General features: G+C 31.2%; 3 protein-coding genes across 3 annotated transcripts; 2 read left to right on the top strand and 1 right to left on the bottom strand.

Annotated features, from left to right (window-relative positions):
* The first annotated feature begins 2,871 nt into the window (after nucleotides 1-2,871).
* LOC140867846 (ABC transporter G family member 10-like) lies at nucleotides 2,872-4,689 on the top strand. The gene has a single exon (XM_073272895.1). The coding sequence runs from the start codon at nucleotides 2,872-2,874 to the stop codon at nucleotides 4,687-4,689; it is 1,818 nt and encodes a 605-aa protein (XP_073128996.1).
* Nucleotides 4,690-5,242: 553 nt separating this feature from the next.
* Nucleotides 5,243-7,101, bottom strand: LOC140867235 (transcription factor bHLH30-like). The gene is made up of 2 exons (XM_073272310.1): nucleotides 6,441-7,101; nucleotides 5,243-5,897 (listed from the first exon to the last, which is right to left on the bottom strand). The coding sequence occupies exons 1-2, from the start codon at nucleotides 6,699-6,701 to the stop codon at nucleotides 5,418-5,420; spliced, it is 741 nt and encodes a 246-aa protein (XP_073128411.1). The 5' UTR covers nucleotides 6,702-7,101; the 3' UTR covers nucleotides 5,243-5,417.
* A 9,125-nt stretch (nucleotides 7,102-16,226) lies between these two features.
* LOC140860156 (ketol-acid reductoisomerase, chloroplastic) lies at nucleotides 16,227-20,043 on the top strand. The gene is made up of 10 exons (XM_073262994.1): nucleotides 16,227-16,597; nucleotides 17,121-17,213; nucleotides 17,371-17,436; nucleotides 17,527-17,667; nucleotides 17,958-18,185; nucleotides 18,289-18,406; nucleotides 18,503-18,642; nucleotides 18,796-18,963; nucleotides 19,053-19,208; nucleotides 19,368-20,043. The coding sequence occupies exons 1-10, from the start codon at nucleotides 16,286-16,288 to the stop codon at nucleotides 19,734-19,736; spliced, it is 1,791 nt and encodes a 596-aa protein (XP_073119095.1). The 5' UTR covers nucleotides 16,227-16,285; the 3' UTR covers nucleotides 19,737-20,043.
* The last annotated feature ends 588 nt before the right edge of the window (nucleotides 20,044-20,631 follow it).

The raw sequence follows: 20,631 nt of genomic DNA, 5'->3' as shown, positions 1-20,631 counted from the left end.
ATGAAATATATATGTTTGAGAAAATAAAAGATTTATCCAATATTAAACCAGTTTAATTAATTAGTTATTTTTATTGCAGACCAAAAATACATGTTCAGTAGTTATTAACGAAAACAAATAATTATCTGTCAATTTGGACATGAATGAAGCGGGGCTCAATGTGAAGTGTTTGCAATTACTAAAAAAAAGTGATTGTTAGCTTTTGGCTTAAAAAAATTATTTTTGTGTGTTTTTTAAACCTAGATTATGTGTTAGCTTATGCTTAACTTAATTGAAATCCAAAAGCTAGTCATGTGGTGATTATGATTCTCCAAAAGTAATTCTAATAAAAAGGTCATTGTTAAAATCACTCTAATCACTTATTTATCAAACACTACCAAACTTTGATTTTTAGATTTTCACATTTGTTTTCAAACACTACCAAATTTTGATTTTTCTTTAAATTTTTATAATCTATAAATTAATCACTTTTACAAAGCACAATCTATTGCAAATACTCCCTAAATGTCCTTATAGTGATTAACATTAATTAATCTTACTATATTATTATAGATGAGTAAAACCGTCAATTTGGGTTAGGCCCGTCGGGTCGTCCCGGCCCGCCACATAATTTAAGTGGGTTGGGTTGAAATTTTTTCAACCCAACAAAAGGTGGGTCTAGATGGGCCAACCCGCCTAGGCCCCGCGGTCCGCGAGCCTGTAGAATTAATAATTTATTTTTATTTTTATTGTGATATATGTATTTTTTAATAAAATTTGTGAATTTTTTTTTGTATTAATTACTTTATATAAAATTTACACACATAAAATCAATAATTAAAATTTTTATTAATATGTTTCTATTAATATTTATTTATGAAATGATATTTATAATTAATTATAATAATTTTTATTTATTTTTATTTGTTATGAGCCAACCCGCGGGCCAGTCCGCCTAACCCGCAACTCAACTTGGGTTGGGTTGGGTTGAGGATTTTCAGCCCGCCAGGATGGTGGGTCGGCCCGCCATCAACCCGCCAAAATATGGGTTTTTGGTGGGCCGACCCGCCCCGCCATGGGTTGGCTCGTTTGACAGCTCTACAGATGAGCATCACTTAGTAATCGAATTAAAATTAATCTGGTGAAGCCAAATACAAAATATCTAAAATACCATTAAAAATGAAATAAAATCTCTATCTATATTTTAAATTTTATTTGTCCGTGATTTTCTCCAATTTTGTACCTTCATCTTTTTTTTTTTCAAATTTAAATTGGTTTGAAACAAAAAAGTATTATATGTATAAAATAAATCATATTTATATTTTATTATTTAAGAATAGTAATCGAATTAAAATTAATTTGGTTAAGTCTAAGACGAAAACATCTAAATATCCTTAAAAAAAGGAATAAAATCTATATCTTCATTTTAAATTTTATTTGTCCATGATTTTCTCCATTTTTGTGTCTTCATTTTTTTTTTCAAATTAAATTTGTTTGAAACAAAAAAGTATTATATGTATAAATAAATAATATTTATATTTTAATCACACACGTAACGCGTGTACAGATGCGACTAGTATTTATTATATTACTATTATTATTATTATTAGTATTTTTTTTGACAGATAAAACCTGTAATATTATTATTAGTATATTAATATATTGGCATGTATGTATTTCAAATTTTCCTATTATGTTATTTCGTTTAGCATCGATATTATTTATTTATTTTGATATCTAAAAAATCAATAGATTATATATATATATATATACGATTATTTTGCTCGTACAATATCACTAATCTATACTATATCATTAAATTTCAAACGATCTTTAGTGTTATACGTGATATGTTATTTTATTCAATGTCAAATTTACTCTGATTTGATTTAACATTCGTCGTTCAACATTATAATGCTGTTATAACGTGCCAAGGATACAAGTTCATTGCGGTGGACAATGCTACATATACATGGACGCACTGGGTTACATATTGTATTTGAATTTACAAAATTAATCTATTCATTTTGTTTGAAAAAACTCTTTCAAAAATACATTAAAGATGATTATATAATTTCAAGTACAATATATAATCTAATATGTAATAGTGTACATGTAGCATCAGTACCCTTCAATTATATATACGTAAGTACTTGATAGTAGAGTTCAACCTAGCATATGGTATTACCTCAATGATAGATGATAGATCTAATGTTCCATGATTTTTCAGGTCAACAATATATCATTAATTACGCCAATGTATAAAAATACGAACCATTGGACCCATGATATGGATATTACCCTTAATATAGGATCTCATTACCTGTACTTGAGTTTGTTTTGTTTAAGCACACATGAAAAACACTTTACTATTACAACTTTTGAAACCGTCAACAATTATATATCACAACAATAATGCCACTCAACTCAACAATAATGGTGACACTTTTCTTGTGTTTTTGCAAGAAAGAATTTTCCTTCTGCAAAAGTGTGGGCCTACAGTACACTTGAATTCTTCAAGTGACATACAAATTAGGGAAGATATCTCAAAACTCCCAAAAAAACGTGAACATGGAGGTTGCATGGATCCACTTCAGCTCCTCGTAGATATCAAATATGACGGCACCTTTCTTTTTGTTTCTTCCATGTAGGAGCCTACAAGAGTCGACAACAATGGCTGCCACAACGTGAAATTAACTCTCACATGCATTTCTTTTAATTCAACACGAAATAAATACATGCGTGAATATTGATGCATGTGATGATCACTATATGTATATATATATCATCACCTTTGTGACTTGATGGTGTAAATAAACGCTAGCTAGTTTCGAGATTTAGCCCATATTGATCCCTTCATATACATTTTCTTTGACCTTTTCAGTTTCGGCTATGGAGTTGCTGCCTGTGAAGAAACCATATTCTGTTCACCAAGAAACTAGTCACTATAAAATAAGGACTAAAAATTTGTCATTCACCTTGTTTCCAAGATATGGTAATTGGCTTGGGTGGAAAGAGGGCTCAAGCTGCAATGCTAAGCACGTTTTGAAGAACGTAAATTGCGAAGCCAAACCGGGAGAACTTACAGCGATTACTGGTCCAAGTGGAGCTGGAAAAACCACGTTGCTCGAAATCCTGGCCGGGATGATAGTCGTCCCGCTCAGGGTATCAGGTCAGGTTCTTGTCAATGACCTGCCTATGGACGTGGAACATTTTCGTCGAGTGTCGGGTTATGTGACTCAAAATGAAGCTCTCTTTCCACTCCTGACGGTTGAGGAGACGCTAACATACAGTGCACGTCTGAGGCTGAAAGCGGGTGCTGATAAGGTCAGGACTCGAGTCCAAAGGCTGCTGAAGGAACTGGGACTGGAGCACATTGCTGGTGTGCGAGTTGGGAGTGAATCGAGCCGTGGGATTTCGGGGGGTGAGAAGCGTAGAGTGTCGATTGGGGTTGATTTAGTGCATAACCCTGCGGTTCTTCTGCTTGATGAGCCTACTTCAGGGCTCGACTCGGCCTCTGCACTTCATGTCATGATGCTTCTCAAATCCATGGCCAAGAACCAACATAAGACCATAATACTAACCATCCATCAACCTGGATTTCGTATTCTTGAATTGTTCGAGAAAGTTATTCTGTTGTCCGATGGCTTGGTTCTTCATGATGGTTCTTTACATCTCCTAGAGGAACGGTTTAACTCCGCGGGCCATTTCATCCCTCGGCATGTCAATGTGCTTGAATTTGCAGTTGATATGATTGGAAGCCTAAAACAAGAAGAAAATGACGTCAAACCATATGAAATGCAGGACGAAAGTGATTGTATCTCCAATACTACGGAAGGAAATCGAATGTCTTACTGCAATTCCCCTTTCAAAGAGGTGCTGATTCTCAGCCAGAGATTCTCAAAGAACATTTTAAGAACCACGCAGCTTTTCGCAGCAAGGACGATTCAAGCGTCACTGGCGGGAATCGTGTTAGGGACGATTTTCATCGATGCCTTCGGTGCCTCCAAGAAAACGAAGGTGCAAAACCAATTGGGATTCTTTGCCTTTAGTCTTACATTCTTGATGTCATCAACAACAGAAGCACTTCCGATTTTCTTGCTAGAAAAAAGAATTCTAATGAGAGAGACTTCAAGAGGAGCATACAGAGTATCTTCTTACATCATAGCAAACACCATGGTGTATTTCCAGTTCCTGCTATTAGTCTCTATTCTCTACGCAACTCCCGTGTATTGGCTCGTTGGGTTGAGGCGAGAACTTGATGGATTCCTCTACTTCTTTCTAGTGGTTTGGATGGTTGTCTTGATGTCGAACTCTTTTGTAGCGTGCTTCAGCGCATTGGTGCCAAATTTCATCATGGGAATGTCTCTGGTCTCAGGTATTATGGGGTCATTTTTCCTGTTCTCGGGATACTTTTTATCAAAGGATGCAATACCAAAGTATTGGAAATTCATGCAGTACCTGAGCCTGTTCAAGTATCCATTTGAATGCTTTATGATCAATGAGTATGGAGGAGAACAGGGGAAGCTGAGGTGCTTAGACATAATAGAAGGCCAGTGTATAATTTATGGGGATCAATTCTTGATGAGGCAAGGTTTGAAGGAGTCGCAGAAATGGAATAATTTGGGCATGATGCTGTGTTTCATTTTTGGTTACAGATTCGTAGGTTTTCTGATTCTTTGGTACAGGTCCTACAAGCCCACAAGTTAAGTACTTTCAAGTCCTTTTTTTTTTTAAGTTCATGTTTACTTGTCAGTATGCAACAAGCACAAAATCATTTTGCTATGACTAGTGCATGGTTTGCTCTTTAAGAGAATCCCAGAAACATTAGCAGTGATGCTTTAAGATAGAGAGATACAACTCGGATTCATTTATGCTCGTCTCATTTCATTGTCTTAAAACTACATCAACAGAATTTTATTGTATTTTCGTGTTTTCTCTAGAATTCACCGGTTGCATGGATACGCAGACAACGTCGGGCATACATGAACGAAAAGAACAAATTTTAAAGATTTTCCAACTACTTCTACATTACACATCACAAGCCAACAACACTCGACAAGAACGAGGATGGACGTATATGATCTATTTTGGCAGGTTACTTCAATCTAGTGGATTCAGGCTTCCTCGCTTGGGTTACACCGTTTTGATCAAAAAACAACGTTATATAAAGCACAGCAGGAAAAAGAGCTCGACATTAGCATCAGCAGAATTCACTATAAAGATGACATTTAAAAACAAGAAATACTTACAGAGTGCAACATATATATCACTATAAAAGTAGGCATAAGACGAGGCATGCACATCCCTTTCCACAAAAAAGCAGAAGATATGCATGCCAAGGCTTATGCCAGCAGATTACAAATTCCCAACTATTTCACCAAAGCATAATTTAAAAAAAAAAAACGAACAGAAGAACCTATATTAAAACCATCATATCACCATATATCTCCGTAAGAAGTTGAGTTCAAAGAACTGAACAATGAAACTCTCCTCCTTTTACCAGACATAGTATTGTTTGTTGCGAATTCTTCTGATGCATAAAATTTATCAAGCACAGACCTCAAAGCCTTGCGAACAGAATCGACAAGAAATTGGGATCCTTCCTCATCAGCGTCGCATCCAGAAATCACAAAGACATTCACCATTCTACTTCCCAAGGTAGCAATCTCTGCTCTTACTGTTTTTAAAGGGAGAGCTTCAATGGCTTCTTTTATGTCGGAGAGAAGCTCAGTTTTGAAATCACAACATAGGGATGCTCGGATAGAAAAGGAATTTTCATCGTTCTCGCCTTCTTGCTCTACTTTCAATTCATCCATGTCTGTTGGCACGAGCGTACCTTTGGTAACTTCAGTTACATGGTCTCTTAGTTCCTTTACTCGATTGATTACTTCGGCAAGTAATGCTGCTTTGTCCATCTGCCAAAGAAAGCGCAAATGATCGAACCAATTCAACAAAATAATATTCTATTGAACTGATCATATAAATATAAACGAAATAAGCAAATCAAAAATTTTGAAAAAGATAAAGAAGGGTGTGTTTGAAAGTTGAAAATGGTGAATGATTTAGATCATCATGCCTTTTAATCCCTTCCTCCATCTCTTTCGCCTCATAAAACAAAAGAACATAGCATATTCCTCCTTTTTTATGTTTGACATCCATAGTTCATGAATATGTAATCTCATTATGATAACAAGTAGATACCTGCTCTCTCTCAATCCTATCAGCCTATCATGATATCAACAAGTGCAAAACACTCTCTTAATATACGGTGACTTTTAAAATGTTCTTAGGCAACATTTGTGAGATAATACTGATATTAACCACAAAAACTCCAGCTCCTTGAAGCTATAAATTCCTTACAAAGAGGTCTGCTGATAATATGTTGAAGTGATAAACAACTACATAAATGAAAACTTCACAAATAAAAATCAAAATGGAAGAATATAGAATTGATGTACCTTAGCTGTGCCAGGAATTAAACCCCTTAGAGTGGACAAATGACCATTTATTCTTTCCCTTCTCCTCCTTTCAGCGTCACTATGGTTCCTCAAAGCTAACAATGCCTTCTCCGCACCGTTCACCTTTCGTCCAGGCTTAACCAGAGCCTTCACAAGCTCTCCTCTTTTACCATCCAAAGCCAATGATGACCCCTCTTTTGAAAACTCTTGAAACCCAAAACAGCTGTCAGAAAAACCATCAAAGTTGTCGCAAAAATCCATCGTTTTTATTAATTAATCAAAAATCACAGCCGTTTGCGAGGCAAAGGTAAAAAAAGGAATCTTGGGCCAGATTACAAGAGGTGAGAATTCATGAAATGGGATTTCCGAGCTTGTCCTCTTCTACAAATTCAATTCCCTGATGGGACAAACCAATGATAGATATGAGAAGTGTGTCGGCGAGTGGAGCGCGACTATATACATATCAGTCGTGGTAATTGTGCTGGATCTTTTGTTCATAAAATCGGATACTGGCGAAATCTTTTGGAAACCAAATCGAAGATTTCGTTATAAAAGCACAATAATACAGATGATGGATGCAAATTTTCCACTCAAATGTCAACTAGAATCCCTTACTTGGGTCCCCGCAGACTGCTACTTTTTGAAGGCTGCATTAACTCTATGCGCCCTTTGGAGTCCTTGTAGGCCATGTTCTTGGGAGAAAAGCTTGCGCGCATACAAACTATTTAAAGGATTTCTCTTCAAAAGTTAGGCAGCTCATCAACTTTCAAGAAATACAGTAATTTCTTTACCAACTCCAAATTCAACTTCACCAGAACAATCAATATACAAAGCCGTCTTGTTCGAACCTGTCATTTTCTATTACCCCTCCCTATACCAAATTTATATAATATTTAATTTGCATGAAATATATTTCATGCAAATATATTTTTATTAAAAATATAATTTCCAGAATAATTTCCGCTGTTTTTATTGCTTTACGAGTCTTGTGAAATATACATTCTAGCTGCGTTACACTCAGCATAACAATTTTCTTTTTTTATATTCATATGAATATTGTTTAGGTAGTAATTTTAAAATTATTCTAATTTCATTTCAAGTTTAAAACAAAGTAGTTCAAATGGCCGAATTCGTTCGATTTGGAAATTGGAATCCCTCGTTGAATTAAAATGAGTTGATATAAAGAAGATAGACAGCCAAATGGTCAACTGCACTCATTTAACAAATGATTAATCAGCTGACTCCTCTTCGTCAATCGGACGTCTATCCGAAATAATTTGCCAATTTAATTTATTGATTACTACTTACTAGTGAATGTGACCTCATCTCACATAGGATTCCAATTGACTTGAAGTTTAATTGGACAGTATGCTCATTGCAATAATTTGACTTGGCATCATTCAAACTGATATATATAAATATACATATATTTGTGTGTACATGGAGTTATATTATCTGAGTATAACTAGATGAATTAGGCTAACCGTTAGATATTCATGTGAACATTTCGTGGAACTTCACCTCAAATTTAAATTATTTCTACATGTTCGCGCAAACATCTCAAAAGTGTTCATGAAATATCCATAGGAAAAAACTATTATATCAAACTATAATATATATATATATATGCAAACAAATAGGACGTTATATATATATCATAAATTTCTTTCACGCCGTGTTGATATATATATATATATATATATATATATGTCTAACCAATCGAGAAATTTTTGTTGTTGTTAATATATCTTATTTTAGGGTATGATCCATGAAATTTTCAGTGTTTGATTTTAATACATTAACTTTTAGTTATCGATTATTTTGGTCTCACTTTCTAACGTGTCATTTGACAAGTCAATGATTCTTATGTTATTTTTTTTATGTCATGTCAGTTTGAACCAAAATAGTAGAAATTTTATAAATAATTTATCAAAATCGAATTAAAAACTTTATAGACGGAAACCAATATTGCAAAAAGTTAATAAAAAAAAAGAAGCTATTTTCTCTCAACTAAATATATATTATATTACTCACAAATAGGTACTAAGAAACCCCACCCCGTAAGTCGATTAATTCATATATTTCCAAATGGAGATTAATTATTATACGGAGGACAAGAAAACCTATAAATTACCTAACCAAATACTATATGGCAAAAAAGAGTCAACCTCGAAGTTGATTATTTACGTATTTTAAAATATATAGATTGAAATGTGACATGTCGGGTTCTATGCTCACAAATTAGGTTCAAGTATGCATGATGATTTCATCGTGTGTATATATATATATATATATATATATATATAAAACAAAACTGACTACTTCTAAGATGCGTGAGTAATATACATTGGCCAAGTATCGATAATTATAATTTGTCATCGTATAAATTTTTCATTCAGTATGATGAACGAATAAATTTTTAGGCCACATTTGGTTCGTAAAATGAGATAATTGAATGAGTGATAAATCAATGTTATATCTAGTATGATTTTTGTGAATGAAACAATTAATGATTTTTATTTTTTTTGGGTAAAGCAAAGGGTGTTTATGCAATATGGATGGACTCATTTTGGATGTGGACTGTAATAGGAGGGGGTACGTGGGTTTATTTTACAAATTTTAACACCACGTGATCATGGAGACGATCGATAAAATGGATTCGTTAAAAAAAAACCAACCAAATAATTATTAGGTTCCGTTTGAACATGTAATTTAGAAACGTTTTTAATGTTTTATAAGTGAAAAAACTTAAAATATGTGTTTGAATAAAATTTTTGTAAAATATTTTTTCAAAGAACACTTGAGAGGTGTTTTTAGATGTTTTTAAAATAGAAATATGAAAAACAAGGATGAACAACACTAATTTTAAAATATTAAAATGTTTTTTATAGAATAGTAGTTCAAACACATATTTATCCTTAAAACAAATTTTTAAATATTTTATAATTTTCTAATAAGTTTGTATTTCACCGTAAGTTGCAACAAATGTAAATTTTTTTGAGAATTTTTTTTCGGATTTTATATTATATTATTAATTATTATATTATATTATATTATATATATATATATATATATATATATCTTCTATCTTCTCTTCTATTATAAAAGTGTGAATAAAAGGTCAAAGTTTTACAATTGTAAAATAACAACTTTGTCCTTTTATTTATACTATAAGAAAAACCATATAAAAATATATAGGGTTATAAAAGTAAAAACAACATTTTAGTTAGAGCATAAACGTAAATCAATATTTATATTATATGTAAAATTAATTATTATGATAAGGTCAAAATTGACAAAGTATATATTATATGTAAAATTGATTATTATGATAAGGTCAAAATTGACAAAGTGTGTGCATATTAGATAAGGATTTAGTTTTCAAAAAAATTAAAATACCAAAATACTTTATTTTTTATTTTCTTTATGATAAGGTCAAAATTCAAAGTGTGTGCATTAGATAAGGATTCAGTTTTCAAAAAAATTGAAATGCCAAAATACTTTATTATATATATATATATATATGTTAATTAAATTACACACTCATGTTGAAATAAATCAATTCAAGTAGACTCAAGTTTTAATCTAAAATAATAAATAAAAAACACACCAACACACACACACAGATAGATATATATATATATATAAGTTGAAATTAAAAAAAAAGTTAACTAATTTTCCTCCTCATAAAAGCTAAAACCATTAAAAAAAATTATGAGATAGTCTTGCAATTAATTAAGGAATATTAAATATATCAAATTAAATAAGAACATGCATTCACTCTCAAAATAGAAAAAAAAAATTGAATTAAAAGATGAAATGTAAACGTTTTTAATTAATGACATTTAAAATTCAATCAAAAATTTCAGCAACAAAAATATTGAAAGCAAAATGAGATAATTAAAATTTGAAAAACAATAAATTAAAAGAAAAAGAGGATGTCCAAAAATTACATCAATCATTAAAGATATTGACATACAAGTAATATAAGACTATACATATCAGAATGTAGTTGGGAACGATGAAATTATTGTTATTTTTGTAACTAAAAATTTTTAGTAATAAAAAAAATTATGTCCAACGAAAAAAAAATAATAACGATATAAAAATGTAAATGATTGATGGAAAAAGACATAATTACAAAAATTCTATTAATATGATGTGTATATTGATTCTTTCATAGAGAAGTAAAAATGGATGGTAAATGGAAAAAAAAAGTGAGAGAAAAAAATTCAAAATATAAAAGAAAAAAATAATTGCGCAATAATTTAAATTAAGATTTAGAATGCATTATCTATATTACATGTGTTTTTCATAAATCAATAGTCACAAAATAAATAATCAACACATAAGGTAAGAAATTATAAAATAAATATTTAATTTAATTAATTTATCTCACTTATTAACAAATAAAAAATAAATAATATTTTGAAATAATACATACATGAGTTAGAAAATAAGACGAATTCATGATAAAAAAATAGACCATAATTGCTCAAGAATAATCAAGAAAATAATATAAAAACTAGCTGTAATAATTTCATAGGTTTCAATATCAACATTGTGACAAGGTAAAACTACATTAAATACTATATTTATAAGCTTATATGAGTTATCGATAATGTCTTATTCTAAACTGTTAATGTAGATATAAAATAATGATGACCATAAATGATAAAAATGTTGAAACTCGAGGGTTACATTGTTCGAAAATATTGTAAATTTTTTTTATTAGTTGCAATGTTAAAGAATATATATATTGATTCCATAACTAAACATGTAATAATTTTTCTTTCAAATATGATATATATTATTAATTATTATAAAATATACTTTATTTAAAGAACGACAACACTTCAATAAAATGATGATATGGATCAGATCTAAACTTAGTCTTGTATTAAACCTGTCCCGGAGAGACGAGTTTAGACTCGCCCAAACGTGTTCACAAACAGGTCCGAGCCAAACCATAGAAATTGATATTAATAAAGATGATAAGAATATTGATTTTTTCATAGAAAAAAAATAGTGCATGATAAATAGAAAAAAAATCGTGAAATAGATAAAAAAAATTCAACATATAGAGGAAAAAATATTTATTAATAATTTAAATTAAGTTTTAGAACACATTATTATTATTATTATTATTATTATTATTATTATTATTACGTAAATCAATACTCGTAAAACAAGTAATTAACACATAAATTAAAACATTACAAAATAAATATTTTATTTTAATTTGATTAATATATCTCACTTATTAGCAAATGCATAATAAATCATATCGATTCAGAGCATACACACATAAGAAATAAAATTAAAAAAATGCATGGTACCAAACATAATACTTGCTCAATATTAATCAACCAAATGATGGGAACTCAAGTTAATAATTGATTCTTTCATAGAGAAATAAAAATCCTATGGTAAATATAAAAAAAAAAAGTGAGAGAAAAATTCAAAATATAAACGGAAAAAATAATTGCGCAATAATTTAAATTAAGGTTTAGAATGCATTATCCATATTACATTTGTTTTCCATAAATCAATAGACACAAAATAAATAATCAACACAAAATATAAGAAATTACAAAATAAATAATTAATTTAATTAACTTATCTCACTTATTAACAAATACAAACTAAATAACATTGCTTGAAAGCATACATACATGAGTTAGAAAATAAGACGAATTCAAGATACGAAACAAACTATAATTGCTCAAGATTAATCAAGAAAACAATAGAAAGTACTAACTGTAATAATTGCATATGTTTCAATATCAACATTGTGACAAAATAAAACTATATTAAATACTATATTTATAAGCTTACATGAGTTATTGATGATGTCTTATTCTAAACTGTTAATATATATATATATATATATATATATATATATATATATCTATATTAACAGTTTAGAATAAGACATCATCAATAACTCATATATATATATATATATATATATATAAAATAATGATGATCATAATGATAGAAATATTGAAACTCGTGGGGTTATATTGTTCAAAAATATTGCAAATTTTTTTATTAGTTGCAGTGTTAAATATTATATTGATTCAATAACTAAACATGTAATAGTTTTTCTTTCAAATAGTATATATATTACCAATTATTATAAAATATATTTTATTTAAAGAACGACAACACTTTAATAAATGAATGATAATGGAACGGGTCTAAACTTAGCTTTGTATTAAACCCGCCCCGAAGAGACGAGTTTAGACTCGCCCAAACGTATTCACAAACAGGTTCGGATGGGTTTTCGTGTTTGGCTAGACCCACTATATAAATTTCTATTAATAAATATGATATGAATATTAACTTTCATAGAGAAAAATAATGCATGATAAATTGAAAAAAAAATTGTGAAAGAGATAAAAATTCAACATATAGAGGAAAAAATATTTATTAATAATTTAAATTAGGGTTTAGAATGCATTATATATTATTATTATTATTATTATTATTATTATTATATAAACATAAATCAATATTCGAGTAAAACAAGTAATTAACACATAAATTAGAACATGCAAAATGAATATTTTATTTAATTTGATTAACATATCTCACTTATTAGCAAATACATAATAAATCATATCGATTCAGAGCATACATACATAAGAAAGAAAATAAAACAAATACATGGTACCAAACATGTCATATTTGCTCAATATTAATCAACCAAATGATGAAAACTCGAGTTAATAATTGCATAAGAATCAATATCAATATTGAGCCAAAAATAAAACTATATTAAACATTATATTTATAGGCTAACACGAGTTGTTGATAATATATTATTTTAAACTGTTAATATATATAGCTATAGAATAACGAATTAACGATGACTGTAAGTGATGAACATTGAAATTATAAGCTTTGATAAAGTGATAAGCGATCGGTCCTACAATTGGTATCAGAGCTAAGGTTATGAGTTTGATTCTCATTGATTACAAGGAGTTCAATGAAGATTGTTGAGTGCAATAATTGTCTTTGCTGGGTAAAACAATCGAATCATGACGCTTGACTGATGTGCGGTTTAAAAGATTTGAGTTGCACTATTACCGCCAGTTATAACTTTTGGTAAAGCAGCAAGCGCTCGGTCCTGTATATTGTTACAAATTATTAATAAAATCTTCTTTATTTATAGGACAACATCACTTCAATATATTACAAGATTTTAGAGACACTAAATAAAAAAAATATACATTTATTCTCAAAATGAATAAGACGGTTGAAATACAAGAAGAAATGTTAACATTTTAAATAAAAAACATTCAAAATTCAAGCAAAAATTTAGCAACAAAAATTATTGCAATAGTATATTTCGAACAACTTAGCATGAAATTAAAAATAGAAAAACCGTCCAATAACACATTGATTATTAACGATATTGACTTACAAATAATCGAAGATAATAACACAAGAATGGAGGTTGGAGACAATGAAATTATTTATAGCCTTGCAAAGAATTATTTCAGCATGATCCAACAAAAGAATCAAATAATAAAGATATAAAAATAAAAATAATTGATAGAAAAAACATGATCACAAGAATTATTATCGAAGAAGATGAGAAAATTATTTTTTTAAGAATAAATTATGGATGACAAACGAAAAAATCGTGAAAGAAGAAAAAATGGTTATGTGAAGAAAGAAAAAAACGTTGTAATTTAATTTAAAGTTTAGAATGCATTATATGTATTATTATTATTTTCTCAAAATCAGTAGTGGTAAAATAATTTTTCAACACTATGTATTTTTTGTTATATTTTTTTATTAAATTTTATTTATTAAATATTTCTTGAAATCAAATTATATATTTTTCTCAATGTCTAATTTATACAAAATTATAGTATTTGTTACAACCATTATTTACAATAACGTCTATAAATTTAATTAGATTTGTAATATATAAAATTTTTAAACAAAGATTCTTCATACTCATTTTATAAAAAATGTTGTAAATATCATATTACATTGAATTTAATATTTACTAAAATATCATGAAGATTATTAACTAATTGCATATTTATCTCTTCTCATCGCAACTCATTTATTCAACAATATTTATCGATAATAAAAAATATTCTCACGTGCAACACACGTAACTTTTACTAGTAATATAAATATATAAATACGTAGCTTTTTAGGTAACTCGCATTTTATTATGTAGTCGACAAATGAGCATTTTGGGGAAAGCCCATTATAAAGATGTAATGGATAGCTGCTGGATTTGGACAATTAGACGTCTTGTTAGAAAGCCACTTGTAACCAGTAACCACCATCATTTTCTGCCCCAAGCCCAATTTTACTCCCTAGTCCCTGTCCATCAACTATCAATTTTATCTTAAAAAGTTTTTGCAGTCACTAAAAAAAAATGTTTATTAGTTTTTGACTTAAAAAAAATATTTTTATGTGTTTTTTAAACCTAGATTATGTGTTAGCTTATATTTAACTTAATTGAAATATAAAAGCTAGTCATGTGGTGATTATGATTTTCCAAAAGTAATTATAATAAGAAAGTCATTGTTAAAATCACTCTAATAACTTATTTATCAAACACTACCAAAATTTGATTTTTAGATTTTCACATTTGTTTTCAAACACTATCAACTTTTGATTTTTCTTAACTTTTTTATAATCTATAAATTAATTACTTCTACAAAAGCACAATCTATTGCAAACACTCCCTTATCTTACTTAACAAAAGATTAAATAAAAATTAAATGAAACCAGATTACATGGGTATTATAATAAACTAGTACTTAGATGTACGCGTCTTTATATAAATCATTTTTTTAATGAAAATAAAAAAAAGATTAAATAAAAATACAAAAAATGACATTACCATATATAAATATCCATTAAAAGAATATAACATTTTCTTAATTAAAGAGTTATCAAAAAAATATTAAATTGATTTATGATAAATTTGACATGATGATGACGAATAATGACAGTAAATTATCTCAAGTTTAATAATATAATATAGATTATTAAAATCGAGTTCCTTGGTTTGGCGCCTACAGGCTACAATTTACAATCGAGTCTTCCATTTCCATCCAATAACTGCTATCAGTACTCTAAATTATTCTGATATTTTTACAGTTAACTTAATTAATCTCATATTTGCGTAATATCTTTTAAATCAAATTATTTTTTTTAAAAAAAAATCATTTTACGCAGCAAAAAGATACATGAGATATAAAAAAGTGTATTTTTATTTGAACTAAAGTAAAAGAGAGAAATGTTTTGCTAAAACCATGAATTCGGTGATCCTATTCTTATTTATCGCTCTTTAAGAAATAAGTGTTTTCAGATATGTTTGCATTTCCTTTTTCGTATGTTTATTGTGGAAAACGAAAAACAAAAACAAAAAACAGATTTAAATAGCCTCAGCCTCAGCCTACCCAAAGCATTAAAATTCCACCAACCTCTCTAAACATCAAAATCATTCATAGCTGTATCATTTAAATTTTTACATTTTCATTTCTATTATTTCGTAAAATATTATAAAGATAATAAAATCAGAAATTAAATAAAAAAACCCAAAATTACGTAAATAAAAAAGATAATTATAAAAACCCAAAATTATTATATAAATAAAAAAGATAATCGAATCCGAAAATAAATAAAAAAGATAATCTGATTTAAAGTATAATTAAATAAAGAATATAGAAAATAAAATAAAATTCAGAAGGCGAAAATGGAAGGATCAGAGATAGGTTAAAATAGGCAGCTTAACAATATCACATTTCAGTGGCCCTTTTTTCTTCTTCTGTTCTCTCCGTATACTCTGAACTCGGTGACTCATGGCGGCGGCGGCGTCTACCTGCTTTTCCACCACCACAACCACCACCTCCTCCTCCTCCTCCTCTCCCTACGGATCTCCGAATGGGCCATCCAAGCTATCGTCTACGTCCTTGAGCTTCCTTTCATCGTCATCCCCGTCCCTCAAGCCACTCCGAGCCGCCGCCGCCGCTTCCGTAGGCGAGGCTTCAGCCGCCGGATCGGCTATGTCGGCTCGGATGGTCTCGGTTTCCCCCCTCAAAACCCCTGCTTCTCTCGATTTCGACTCCTCAGTTTTCACCAAGGAGAAAATCAACCTCGCTGGTCACGATGAGGTTTGTGTGTCGAAAAGTATAAATTACCTTAACAATGGGTTTTGGATTTTTCTTTTTGATGTAATTTTTGTTTACGTGTTTGCTCTTTCTGCTTTCAAAAGATTGTGAAACGTGGTGGAAGGTTTTCGAGGTGTGAGAAGACTTTGCTTTTCTTTTAGATGAATTAAATCATATTTTTGGTATAATTTATCCTTATTTACATATATATTGAGTCATCGACTATGGTGTTATTTATTTATTTTTCATTTGCTGTTTATCTTTACAAAGTTGTTCGCTAATTGCACCAACCTTGGCAAAAGTTTTAACGGCATAAAAACCCGAGAAAAATCATGATATTAGCTGATTAGCCTTCAATTTTTTTTATTGGCGTACCTGCTAAGTTTTTTGTTGTTTTTCCGGTGTTTTAGATTACTTTAAATATGTATTATGATGTAGCAAGGTTCAATATTTTAGATTTATTTACAGCATAACTTGAGTATGTGTTTGGTGAAGCTAGTTTGACATTGTCCATTTCAATACGTAGTACATTGTCAGAGGAGGGAGAAATTTGTTCAAGTTGTTGCCGGATGCATTCAAGGGTATAAAACAGATTGGAGTGATTGGTTGGGGTTCACAGGTACACTGCTTTGCTACTGTTGTAATAGGGATTTATTGGTTGCATTTCTGTAACATAAGTATTTTAGTTCAGATCGTCTTCTGACTGCCAACTCAATTATATAGTTGGTTTGGTTTCTTCTATGTTCTTACGATGGTAGTTCTTTCAATTTCTCCAGGGACCAGCTCAAGCTCAGAATCTAAGAGATTCCCTTGCTGATGTGAAGTCCGATATAGTGGTCAAGGTAGCATCTTTATCGTTTTCGTAATTATTGCTTATGAATAAAGACTAGAACTTTTGTCTTGTATGATATATTAATTGGGTTTGTTTGCAGATTGGATTAAGGAAGGGTTCTCGTTCATTTGATGAGGCCCGTGCTGCTGGATTCACTGAAGAAAATGGAACCTTAGGAGACATTTGGGAGACTGTGTCTGGAAGTGATTTGGTGCTCCTATTGATATCAGATGCTGCCCAGGTATTGAATGACCTTTCTTTCTTACGTCAGGGTTTGGTTTTGTGCTCCGTAGTTCTGTGCATATTCACCTTCAATGTATTAAAGCAACTTTAGGCACATGACTGATTTATGTGGTGCAAGAAGAATTCTTACGCATACAACATAGGCGAAAAAAGTGAAATATCCATCTGGCATCATTGTGATAGCTTAGAAATACTTTGTTTCAACACAAATTATAAATCGAGATGTTTTCTGCTACTTATCCTTTGTTTGATATGAGATTTTGCATTCCTTTTTCATTCTCATGGCAGGCTGATAATTATGAGAAAGTGCTCTCCCACATGAAACCAAAAAGCATACTTGGACTTTCCCATGGATTCCTTTTGGGTCATTTGCAGTCAATGGGCCTTGATTTTCCTAAAAACATTAGCGTGATAGCTGTGTGCCCCAAGGGAATGGGACCCTCTGTCAGGAGGTTGTATGTGCAAGGGAAGGAAATTAATGGTGCTGGTATAAATTCAAGTTTCGCTGTCCACCAGGTGTGTACATCTCTCTGTTTTTTGGGTGTGGACTGGTGGGTTTCTGGCATGTTTTGGTTTTCATTTCTTGTTTTGTGGATGCTGATGACCTTTGCTTCTGAAGGATGTGGATGGAAGAGCTACAGATGTTGCCCTTGGATGGTCTATTGCCCTTGGTTCGCCTTTTACTTTCGCAACGACGCTGGAGCAGGAGTACAAGAGTGACATTTTTGGGGAGCGAGGTCAGAGGATTTAACCTTTCACCATGCCACTGTATGATTGTCTTGATTAATTCCTGTGAGACTTAATGATTCCTGATTTAATCGTTTGATTGATAGGCATTTTACTTGGTGCTGTGCATGGTGTTGTGGAAACCTTGTTCAGACGTTACACCGAGAATGGGATGAGTGAGGATCTTGCTTACAAGAATACAGTGGAGTGCATTACTGGAACTGTGTCTAGGACCATATCAACAAAGGTCAGGTTAAGGACATATAGGTTCTTTTGTACTATACCCTTCCAATTTTTTCCAGTTTGATTTTAGGTTTACAGCCTCCATGGACTGTTCCATTTTCTTGGAATTTTTGTTCGTTTTCTGCCATTTGAATTTAGATAATGTGTCTTGTCACAGGGCATGCTAGCTGTCTACAATTCATTGAGTGAAGATGACAAAAGAGACTTTGAGCGTGCGTACAGTGCCTCATTTTATCCCTGCATGGACATCTTGTACGAGTGCTATGAAGACGTAGCCAGTGGCAGTGAGATAAGGAGTGTTGTCTTGGCTGGGCGGCGATTCTATGTATGTTGGTCTAGCATCTGCTATGACAAAGTGCAATTATCATTTGCATTTCTGTTCCTAACGTTTACGTATATCTCTATATCTCACAGGAGAAGGATGGTTTACCCTCTTTCCCAATGGGCAAGATTGACCAAACACGTATGTGGAAAGTTGGTGAACGTGTACGAGCCGTTCGTCCACCAGGAGACTTGGGACCCCTGTATCCTTTCACCGCAGGTGTCTTTGTTGCATTGATGATGGCACAGGTTTGTGTGTGTGTGTTATTTTTTTCTTTTGGGAACTTCACTCGTATTTAACTTATCGATCCAGCAAAATTGGTTGCTGCTTTTTGTGCAAGAACAACATATATGTTGATTGACTCCGTAAATAATGAGTTTCTTGACTTTGCTTTGTGTTAATTCCAGATCGAGATTCTGAGGAAGAAGGGACACTCCTACTCAGAGATCATAAACGAGAGTGTGATCGAGGCCGTGGATTCATTGAACCCATTCATGCATGCTCGAGGGGTTTCATTCATGGTTGACAACTGCTCAACCACAGCAAGGCTGGGATCAAGGAAGTGGGCACCCAGATTCGATTACATTCTTACTCAGCAGGCAATGGTTGCAGTTGACAACGGGGCACCCATCAATCAGGATCTCATTAGCAACTTCCTGTCAGATCCAGTGCATGGAGCCATTGAAGTATGTGCCTCGTTGCGACCTACAGTGGACATTTCAGTACCCCCAGATGCTGACTTTGTTCGTCCGGAGCTTCGTCAGTCGAGCAACTGAAGGTTTCGAAGTGTTCTCCATGTTCGTGGTGCTGTTAGATCTTAAGAAATGCACTGTTCCGGGCGGCTACTTTTCTTGAAACTGGTAACTTTCGAGTCATTAAGCTGTGTACTAGTAGTATGCTATGATTTCATCGTTTTCTGTGGACGGGTTTGTGTTCTGAAGTTTTGGTGAGTTATGTGTTGTTGACGTTAGTAAGTTTGGTTGATCTTTAGGTATGGTAATTATTATGTATGAAATAAGTGTTCCTATCAACGTTTGGAAGTTTGTTTCTGAGAGTTCACAACAAAGTACAGTACGTCTTAAATTTTGATTGTTCAATAATCAAGTAAGATGAGTCAATCACAACTCACAAGTTCAAAAAAAACTAGTGTCGAGTACGAAGGGTTCTAGTATTTATTTATTTATTATTTATTTTTTTGTGACGTAAGAACTCGTAGCGGTTCTAGTATTCTTTGTTGATAGCTATGTTATTCGAAAGCATTATTTTTCGAAATTATTGTTTTAATCAATATTAACGCACAAATAAAAAATTACAACATTACAATATGTACTAATATATTTTAATACATGTATATAGGTAGTGGCACATCATATGATATTTGGCTAGGCTTTTTATTAGGCTGGTCGACCCATGTATAAAATACCGTCTCTTGCTATTTTAACCTTCTTTTTTCTCATCTTATGACATGGATACTTTTAGATTGTGTATTTTTAAAATGTGCAATGCTACAACCAAATTTATATATCAATTTGTACAACACAAAAAAATCAATACAAAAATTTCATTTATCAAAATCTATGATAAATTGAATGTAAAATATTGCGACATAATAATAAAATCTTACGATATATTTATTGTAAATATCGTTGTACACGATATATGTTGTACCTC

This window comes from Henckelia pumila, chromosome 4 (genome assembly GCF_033568475.1).
Source record: "Henckelia pumila isolate YLH828 chromosome 4, ASM3356847v2, whole genome shotgun sequence".
Taxonomy (NCBI): Eukaryota; Viridiplantae; Streptophyta; class Magnoliopsida; order Lamiales; family Gesneriaceae; genus Henckelia; species Henckelia pumila.
Note: the sequence above shows the minus strand (reverse complement) of the source record. Positions and strands in the feature narration are given on the sequence as shown.